This window comes from Pecten maximus, unplaced genomic scaffold (assembly GCF_902652985.1).
Source record: "Pecten maximus unplaced genomic scaffold, xPecMax1.1, whole genome shotgun sequence".
In the NCBI taxonomy this organism is placed as follows: domain Eukaryota; kingdom Metazoa; phylum Mollusca; class Bivalvia; order Pectinida; family Pectinidae; genus Pecten; species Pecten maximus.
The window spans coordinates 1-10,468 of record NW_022980912.1 but is presented as its reverse complement, the minus strand read 5'-3'; the positions used below and the strand labels follow the sequence as shown (position 1 = coordinate 10,468).

Sequence of the window (10,468 nt, the reverse complement as noted above, 5' to 3'; positions counted from 1 at the left end):
AGTAATTAACTAACAAAAACAATTTGGGGAAAAATCACAGTTGAGTGCAGCGTACGCGTACACACATAAGATAATGTCATGAAATCTGCAAATCAGCATTCAGGAGCTGTCCATATGAAACAATTAAGTTGTTGTTAAAGAAAAATAGGGTCCCTAGTCCTGGAACGGGAATTTGGTCCGGATCTGGAATGGGGTACGGTACACAAATTCACGACCTTTCTCTGTCAGACTCCAATATCGACTAGTGTACAATCCAGTAATAATTTCCGCTTCGTAGTGTGATCCTTCTATTATCCGAACTTTAGCCTTACCCACAGAAGCTCCCGGATGTTGTGTTCTCGCGCGAAGGAGCGAAAATTTGACGTAATGGCGGCAGTAAGAAGAAAACGGCCTATAGATGCTGTACATGCTGAAGTCAGCATCAGAAGGGAACAAAAATCAATGAAGATGAATTCAGAATATGTAGAAGGTTCAATTGTTCGCATAAAATTGGAAAATATTTTGTAAGTGCATCACTAGTCTAGTTATAAAAAACAGGAAGAGCTCTCTTGATTCATTTTCTGGCTTTCCCAGTTTCGGAATGTAATGTTGTTATACCTAGTTTTAATCACTTATATGTCTATTTCCAATAAACATCGAGTACATTTTACCTGCGCTGACAATGTTATGCTAACCATCCATATGTGTTTGTACCGTTAGGCATGACATTTCAAATGACCATCAAAATGATATGCCTGCGAAACGTAAAAAATTTAGTTTGAAACTTCATTTAGATTGAAAAAAGACAACAGTCTGAATTCAGTAATAAGTTGTATTTAATGAAATTGGTGAATAATTTCTATAACTATTTTTATAACAATCTCACCCCTGTGACAGTAAACTAGTTCATAAGGAACAGGTTACTAAAAATAGCCAAAATTACTTTTGAATCTTTAAATAAAGATAAATTAATGTCCAAGTAAAGTTTATTTCTAAAACTATACAGTGCATTCCGCTTAATTGGGTTGCCTATTTGCAGGGACTTTTTACCCAATTAACCGACTTATATATGCAATAAGCCGAAATGCACGTCTCCATCTTAGATTTGGTCCGAAATGGTTGTCAAGACTTGGGTCGATTTTGGATGAAAATATTTGCGTTATTATTATTAATAAACGTGTTTTTGTTTGTGCTTTTACTGATATCAAATTGTCAGATTATTGTTACTAATTGTATAAAAATACATGTATTAAAATAATAAAACCTTATTCGCGACACAGTACAATCGTAGCACCTCAAATCGGGAGGGTCATGCATCCCTGTTTCATCCACATGTTCCTAATTTGACATACAATCTAAGGACTCGGCGACAATTACAGCAAAAATCATCTATGTTTATCATAGTGACATTCTTATGTTCGCTATGAAGTTTGAAATATTCCATATTATTTTCAATTGCCAAAGCACAGAGATCGGAGAAACCGAGTTTATTTAGGTTGTTTCCTAGCTGTAGTATAAATTTATTCGAACTTGACACTGGCAGTCACTGATAAAACAACACGAAATCCAATGTAATGTTTTTAATTAACCAGTTCTAATCCTTACCTGAATAGGAATTATAAGCTAACATCGGGCGTCTGTCCTTTTACTGATCGCTACTGTTTTTTTTAATAACTCGCCTGTGTACCAGTGTGGTCACATTTCCCCGTGGCGAACCCCTCACTTTGGATTCGCCACATACAGTAAGCGGTGATATCAATCAATCTGTAGAAATGTCAGACCCAGGTCAAAACCTATTGTTTTGGTTTCTGCTTCGAAGATTTTACATCCCAGAAGTAAAAAGTTTAATTGTCTAGTAGCTTAATTATGCTTTTAAACCCCCATTACGTTGGCCTGCTGCTGACTCTACAAATAACATTTAATTTTACCCACAATTCTTAATCAACTTCCTGTTGGGGGAAAAACCCCACTAAGCAGAATTACCAACAACACAGTTCTGAACATGACAAAACCCTGACAAAACATTAGCGTTTAAGGTAATATTTTACCGTTTTTTGACATTTTAACCATCTAAATTACCCTATTAATTTTGTTGATAAATGTCTAAAACTTAAAGAAATATGTGATGACTTTCGTGAAAATCTGAGCATTTCTATTTTTTGGTCCGATTGTTCTATTCGAATAACTGAAAAATACGACTTTTCCAACCCAATTAAACGAATTTTTTTAACATGATTTAAGAGAAAATGGTTTTGGTTTTTGAAATTTTACCCAATTAAACGAAATACCCGATTAACTGGAATGTACTGTATTTGGTTCCGGGTCGTTTCGCTCTAAATCTTGTTCGCCATGTTTCGCCCTAAAACTAAAACTTTAGGGCGAAAAATTGTTTGGTATTTTCTTTTATCTTAAGAACCATTAAGTTGTAAATAACTTTCATTAAAATCAATGTAATGTACATGTGTTACCATGCATGTTTTCTTTTCTTGATACCTGTGATACATTGTACCCACTTTAAAGTTTTTGGGGTAAGTTTTTGGAAAGCTTGCAAGTCCAAAAGTATACACCTCATGCCCTTCTAATTTGGTTTATACATTCATTAGAGGTCTAGGAGTGATGTTATGGCAAAATCATGCAGAAAAAATTGTGTTTTTTTCTCGTTTTACCATTTTGTGGACTTAACTTTTTTGGCACCAAAACTCACTTTAAAGTTTTGGGGATAAGTCCAAAAGTATACACTTATCACCCTTCTTATTTGATTTATACATCCATTAGAGGTCTAGGAGTGATATTATGTGACATACAATTTCAAAATGACATGCTTATACATACATAAAAAATTAATGCATAGTGTGATTGCTGCTGCCAGTGAGCTTTCGCAATTATTGATTGCACTTGTTCATTATGCGACACTCGACAGGGTCATGTAGACTCTAAATTTCATAGCAGCCTATAGCTAACATTATGTAGCATTCATGTTCCCTTTGAAAGATTCAAAGTCCTGAAATTCTTTTTATAAACAGCTTTTCTTTGAATAGTTTAGCTCTTTGCCTATTTTTACTGATGTTTTAGCATCTTCAATAACTTGTTTGGATGGTGTAAAAATATTCTTCCTTTACTTTATGTAACCGTAAAAGACAAAGTGATCTCACAAGGTGGAAACTGTCTCAACTTTTTAAGGGAATTCCAACCTGTGAATTGCAGAGTCTGCAAAAGTACAGGTAAAATTAAACATCTCTAAGAAACTTGTCATTCAACTCAATGTGCATATGAAATTATATTGCAGACCCAAAAGCATTTTGTAGGTGGTCATGTTGATTTTCTCTTAATGTAAATCTTATGTTTTAACTATAATTGTTGTTTTGTTTCAGAACATATGATTCTGTCGAGTTTTTTACTGGGCCCTATCTCAATGTGATCATAGGACCCAATGGGACAGGAAAATCCACCATAGTTTGTGCAATATGTCTGGGTCTTGGTGGGAAAATTGGACTTTTAGGAAGAGCACAGCAGGCAGCAGAATTCATCAAATATGGCAAGCAAAAAGGAAAAATTGAGTTGGAATTGTAAGTCATTTAATAATTATATAACAGGGCCTGTTTTTCAAAATTTGGGATGGGGCCTTTTTGCCTCATTTTTGAAAGGAAATAAGTGAAGTCGAAAGAAAACTTCCTGTAGTTAACTGAATTTTTTGGGAATTTGGCCGTAATATGAGAATAGAGTAAATTATATGCCTATCAGAAAAGACCTGCCATCATGGTATGTTACAATTGATTTGATTGAGGAAAAATTCAAACTAAAAAAACATTTGTTTGGGAGTTAGTAATTTCCGTGTTTATAATAATAATATGTTAAATTATTAGTTTAACATATAAACTCGGAAACTAATAAAATTACATGAAATAATGATGGAAAATGCTTTGAAGCTTGTGAACTGTTATGAGTTGCATGCAAGTGTAACTTTTTGTGATCGTTGATATTCCAGGTTCAACACAGATGGAGACAATTACGTGATTGTGCGGGAAATACACAGAAACAATCAATCGCAGTGGAGTGTCAATGGACGGGGTGCTCCCTTGAAAGCTGTGAGATGTTTTCTTTTAACAAGCTATTCATTGCTCATATCCTCAGAATGAAAATTGTTAAATCTTGTTTTGTTTCCCAAACTCAAATCAAATCAAATAAGTGATTGCACGCCCCACCTGACACAACTCTTGGAATCTGCCACCTCATAGTTTTCCACACCAAAGTTACTTCTGTTTTCATTGGCCATTTCTGCATTTAAAGTAAATGATTGATAGAGCTTCTTTGACAAATCGTTTACCGGTACATAAAAATATGTTTTCTAACTGATAGTCAAAATCACCGTTACTGACTTAAAATACATAGAGTAAATTTACAAGATAGATTTTTTACACAGTAATTCTAGTTCTCAATTTCAAATTTGCCATGTAGAATAGTGGAAAAATGGCCTGAGGAACAAATGATAATTTCTTTTAGCCTAATTGTTTATTTATACTTAATATATATGTGACAATATTTTTTTGTTTAATAGGTGGAAGAACTAGTCACAAGTAAGAATATCCAGGTTGGGAATCTATGTCAATTCCTGCCTCAGGAGAAGGTTGCAGACTTTGCAAAAATGACACAAGAGGAGTTATTGGAAAATACAGAGAAGGCTGTAAGGATTTTTTTTATTGATATAATGTGAAATTGAAGTATATTACATTATAAGTAAATCCTGATCACACAAGATATGGAATAAAAGTCAAATCAGCCTGTGTCTAATCATGGATTTTGTAAGAGACTACACACAGCAGTCAGAATGTATTGCAATGATTTTTTGGTTATTAGGTGGGTTTTTTTTCAATATGATATAAAGTATACTGTAATCAGCTTACTTAATTAAATTTAATGATCTAAATTTTGTTCAAAGGTTGGGCCCCCAGACATGTATGAAAACCATGCAAAATTGAAGGAGGCTAGGAATGAAAGTCGAAGTCTACAACAAGGGTTTGATAATCTTGAAGAACGATTAGCACAAAACATTAACAAAAATAGCAGATTAGAACAAGATGTGAAGAACTTCCAGGAACGTGAACGGCACTTGGAAAAAGTTGCAGTGCTGAATAAGAAGAGGCCATGGATAGTAAGATGCTAAATTGTGAAAAAACCCATCAGTGTTTTAAATAAACCATCAACACATCATTAGACAAACTTAATTCTGGTGCAGGAGAAAATCTATTTCATAGTATAGGCTTATTTGAAATGGTCATAACATTATCTGTATTGGTCAAACAACAATGGCATGCTTAAAATAATCTCACTATCTAAAGTGGTCAATAATCACAACATTATCTATAGTGGTCAGTAATCACAACATTATCTATAGTGGTCAGTAATCACAACATTATCTATAGTGGTCACTATTCACAACATTATCGATAGTGGTCAATGATCACATCATTATCTATAGTGGTCAAACAACAATAAAATATGTTTAATAAAACATTATCGATAGTGGTCATATAACAAAACCATATGTTTAAAATAATCACAATCTATAATGGTCAATAATTACAACACAATTTATAGTGGTCAAACGACAATAACATGTGGCAGAATAATCTACTACATAGTGGTCAAATAACTACAGTCAAACCTGTAATAGCGGTCACCCTTATATTGCAGACATAGGTCCATAACGGACAAAGCCAGTAAAAATCTCAATTATTAGGAATCATTTCTAAAATGGTTAATACTTTCAAATACCAAAACTATAAATCTTAATTTTTTTGTAAGAGGAATCCTGGAAAATCAATTAATAATTCATCTTTAATGATTTGTTTTTTTATCAATTTGTTAGCGTTTAAATATAATAAATCAGGGTATGTGTAGTGTGTTTTAATCAAACTTTATTCAAGTTTGGTTCTCCCTTGATAAGGGACATAACTCGCTGAACAAAGAAATTCTCTAAAGGACACCTCTCCATGAGGAACATTTTTACCTTGTCCCTTTGGTGGCCTTTATACACAGGTTTGACTGTATATGTTAAAATTGTTCACAACATTATCTATAGTGTTCAAGTAACAATTACACTGCAGAGTGCCTGCTTAGAACAAAAATACATTTACATTGTAGGAATACGATGAAAAGAGAAAAGCATATGATGTGGTAAAACAGGAACGGGACACTAAAGTGGAAGCTCATAAACAAGCAAAAGTGCAGTTTGAACCTTTACAGAAGAGGCTTGATAATATTGCATCAAAGAAGGAATGGGCTGATGTAGAAATGAAGAAAAAGGTAATTTCTATGATCACCCAATTGGTATTGTTACATGGTAATTTGTGTATGTTGGGAAATATATAATGCATTATTTTGTGATTAGATTATTTGTGAATTGACAAAAAAAATATAAATGAAAGAGAGGGAGTGTATGATCATCCATATAATGAAAGAAAATAAATGTTTATTCACATGAAAATATTTGATTTATTCCATGAATATTTATTGAATTAATGTGAAGTTTTCATGAAATATATAACAATATTGATGAAATGTGTTTTGAGATTTGTAATTATAGCTAAATGGTTAAAAGTTAGGATTTATCACAGATATTTTGCTCTCTGGACAAATTTGTAGTAATATTATGTCCCAATTTACTTTAAATATGGGTTATATTTCAGACAAATAGCCTGAGAGATTTTGCGACAAAAGCCCAGGCGAATAGCAAGGAGATAGAAGCTGCTACTGACAAGGTAATAATGACACTATCACTTAAAGTGTATTAGTAGGTATGGGCCTTTTACCACTATTTTGAAAATTCTTATGGGCCATTTTCTTTTTATCTATGCAAGACTTTCAAATTCTTTGGGCCATTAAGAATGTATGTACCTGTCCTTCCAAACCATTGTTCCTCACAAATAAGCATGATTGAATTCGGCCATTATAACAGAACCTCTTGTTGGAGTTGATGATAATCTTAAGTACAAAGTTTAATTGTTATATTAATTCTATTTTGGAAGCCTTGTTCTTTTCTTCACGTTGTTGTGTTTTTCTCTCAGACATGCTTCCTTAAGCTACACATTTAGACAGTAATTATATAAGGATGCTTATTTGAAATTTGTGACATGCTGAGTCATTTGCAACTCATGTCAAAACACTGGATATTTGAATAGACATCGTGTATGGCTCCATTTCTGTCAATGAGGAATATTAATCAAGGAAATTTACTGGATATTTGTATTAATCCTCCATCATTAGATTGTGGGCTGTTCAAATCACCCGTGGTCAATCGTCAATCCACCATAATCATACATTCGTTATTGTTATTTCTCAGAAAGTGCTTGATGAATCTTTCTGAAGTTTCCATTTGTCCCTATAGTAGTTTTGTATGTTCCATTTTGAGACAAGATGACAAACCATCAGAAAATTAGATATTGGTTTTGCTGTGAAAAGTGAGATTTATAGCATGACATTCTTACATGGTGATGCAAGTCTTTTGTTGACACAAGATAGTATATTATCATATAAAGGCATTCAACAGGCGTATATTGTTGCACCCTGCATAACTCTAATTTCTCTTGTCATTTTAGAATAATGAAATTTTGGATGAATTGAACCTCAAAAAGACAGAAGAAAACGGAAGGCGAAAGAGGTACTGATATATAAAAATTGATTCTGTGTAAAGTAATGGTATGGACCCATAGGAATCTTTTGTGTCAAGTTAAGGTGTTAACCCCTAGAAACTTAATGTCCTGACAATCAAAAGGATGTTTTTAATTTATTGTCAGCAAAATGTTGTCTGGAGACCGTCAGACGGAGTAAAAGCTATAGATAAAAGATAACAATAACAACATTTTCACACTACTAATAGAGTCACAGAATCTGGCCTGCAATACGTGAGAGTTATGATGACACATCAGCTACATGTGTGGCATGTGGAGTTAAAATATAAAAAATAAGTGCAATTTTAAGTGTATAACTGAATGTGGATAACACACCGCCCACACATCAAAACCAAAATCTACACAAACAAACTTACAATATTTCAAAGTTTCTCACAGATATTGGTGCTACACATCCATCTGCCTCATGTTTTGCTGTAAAGTTATAGCCTCCCTTTAGCCTGTTGAAGGCATATGCTTGACTGATTGGAGCTTCATATTTTTTTGTGTTCAGGCTATGAGCATGATATTTCAATAAAATGTCATTTAAGAAATGTGCATTGAATGGGTACATTTTCTATCAAAGGAAATAAAAACTACATATATTCTGAAAAATAAAATGTTTTTCTACTTCAGGATACAAGATCTACAGCGACAATTGGATGCTCTACAGTCTGAATATCAAAACACAGATGAACAGGAAAATCTGCAGGTTTGGGTGATAAGAGTGTATAGTACATTTATGTAAAAGAAAATACTTCAAATTAAAACAATAAAAGTTTAAGTTTAAATAACTAACAGTTAACTGTTGTGACATTACTCAGTAAATATAGAAAATAGTTTTAAAAAAAAAATGTTTTTCTTTAGCATTTATGGTTATGACTGAAGCTTATTTTGATATACAGCCACTACTAGAAAAGACGACCAATGAAATGCGAGTGGTCAACAGAAAAATGACGCAAATACATGAAGAGGGTGATGGGATCCGACGTGGTATAGCAGATTTAAAGAGGCAAATAGACGGTGAGTCTAGAAAGTTGAGATATGATATTGACATCCTGTTTTATCTACATACAGCTTAAAAACAAGTAGATAGCTAACCGGTTTCGATCATGCCATACATGTATTGATTATAATCATTTCTCATAGGATATCAACAGGAGCTGAAGAAGATGCAGAATGTGGAGAACAAACGAATGGAGATTTTGCGGGGAAAAGACAAGGACACTTACAATGCTGTCATCTGGTATAAACAGAACAAAGATCAGTTCAGAGGCAATGTCCATCTCCCAATGATGTTATCTGTAAGTAACCATAATATTCGGTGTGCTAACACTGTAATTATATTCAGACAAAACAAAAAAAATCTTTTGTATTGAAACAACAATATCATTGTGATAAGTAATATGAAAAATGTTGTTTTGTACATGTATGTGTAGATATTTTAATAACTATAAGCCTTGTATTACTTCAAAGTTTTTCATATGTTACAATACATAACAGTCTCCAATGAGAGTGATGACATCTTGCATGAGTCAAAGCACAATAGGCCAAACTACATACACTAACAAAACTTCTTTTTTTTAAATCCCTCGGCTGTCTACTTAAAACAAACAGAACATAATTAGTACTTGTGAATGAAATTGAAAGCAATGAGAATTACTTAATTATTTAAATCAAGTTTGCAAAAAATATCTGGTAATTTGTTAATCAGATGCATTAATTTGGCATTGAGAATTTATATCTATAATAAGTTGCTGAAATTTTAGTATGAACATTTTGGGTTGGCTGCAGCCTGTGAACTTTGCAATCATTGATCACACTAGTTCAAATGATCAGGGTACTAAAACCCCTAATCCAAAGATTTGGGGTTTCTGTTTACAAAACCCCCAAATAGGAAATATATTAGAAAAATAATATATAAAACAAAATCCTGTTTTATTAGTATCTGGTATATTTAATTTGCAATATCAAGCTCTCTATTTTGACAGATAAATCCAAAGGATGCCTCTTATGCCAAGTACATAGAGATGCACATTAGTGCTAAAGACTTTCAGGCCTTTGTGTTTGAGGACAGTCAAGATTACACCAACTTCATGAATGTTATTCGTGATGAACAGAAGTTGAAGGTCAATGCTGTCAAGGTTCCACAAGCTCCTCTCGAGTCCTTTAGACCAAGATACAGCATTGATCATTACAGGCAAGAAGTATTCTATTTAAATCAGCTATTAATCGGATATTAAATTGGCTGAATTTATAATATCACAAACGAGCAAGATGATATTTGTATGTCAATTATTGCAACAATATATGCCATAGCACTGTAGATTAATGCTTAGTTAAATGTTTATGTTTATGTGGTACGTGAATTCTGACAACATGGCTTTTTACATAAGAATAATTAATGGCACTATTGTGGATATTTTAAAAGAAGAAATAACCTTCACTACTATCAAATTGCCCATTACAAATCCATTAAAAAGCCATTACATATGTTGGGATTACTTTTGTACACCTTTAATGGCCCCTAAAGTAATGGCCGAACTCATTACAAACCCATTAAAGTTTTTCACTAAATAATTGCCATTACAATATAACAGGGCCATCAATAATTAGTTTTCAATGTAATGGGCATTAAACCTTATGGTGTAATGGGCATTAAACGTTTTGGTGTAAGGTAATGGCCATTAGGTTTGGAGTAAAACCATTTTTGTAATGCCCATTAACGGTGTCATTACTTTCTGAAGTGTACTCTGTAATGGCCATTACATTTCGTCAGAAAAGGTGTAATGGCCGTTAAAGGTGTACAAAACTAATAGACT

At 33.1% G+C, this 10,468-nt stretch overlaps 1 protein-coding gene across 1 annotated transcript; it reads left to right on the top strand.

Annotated features, from left to right (window-relative positions):
- Positions 1–325: 325 nt before the first annotated feature.
- LOC117319803 (structural maintenance of chromosomes protein 5-like) lies at positions 326–9,847 on the top strand (the record flags this gene model as incomplete). The annotated part of the gene is given in 12 exon segments (XM_033874544.1): positions 326–503; positions 3,351–3,545; positions 3,965–4,064; positions 4,535–4,660; positions 4,916–5,128; positions 6,121–6,282; positions 6,666–6,737; positions 7,575–7,636; positions 8,283–8,358; positions 8,552–8,669; positions 8,796–8,950; positions 9,638–9,847. Coding segments are annotated over 12 exon segments (1,665 nt in total), but the record flags the coding sequence as incomplete, so codon positions are not given.
- Positions 9,848–10,468: the final 621 nt, after the last annotated feature.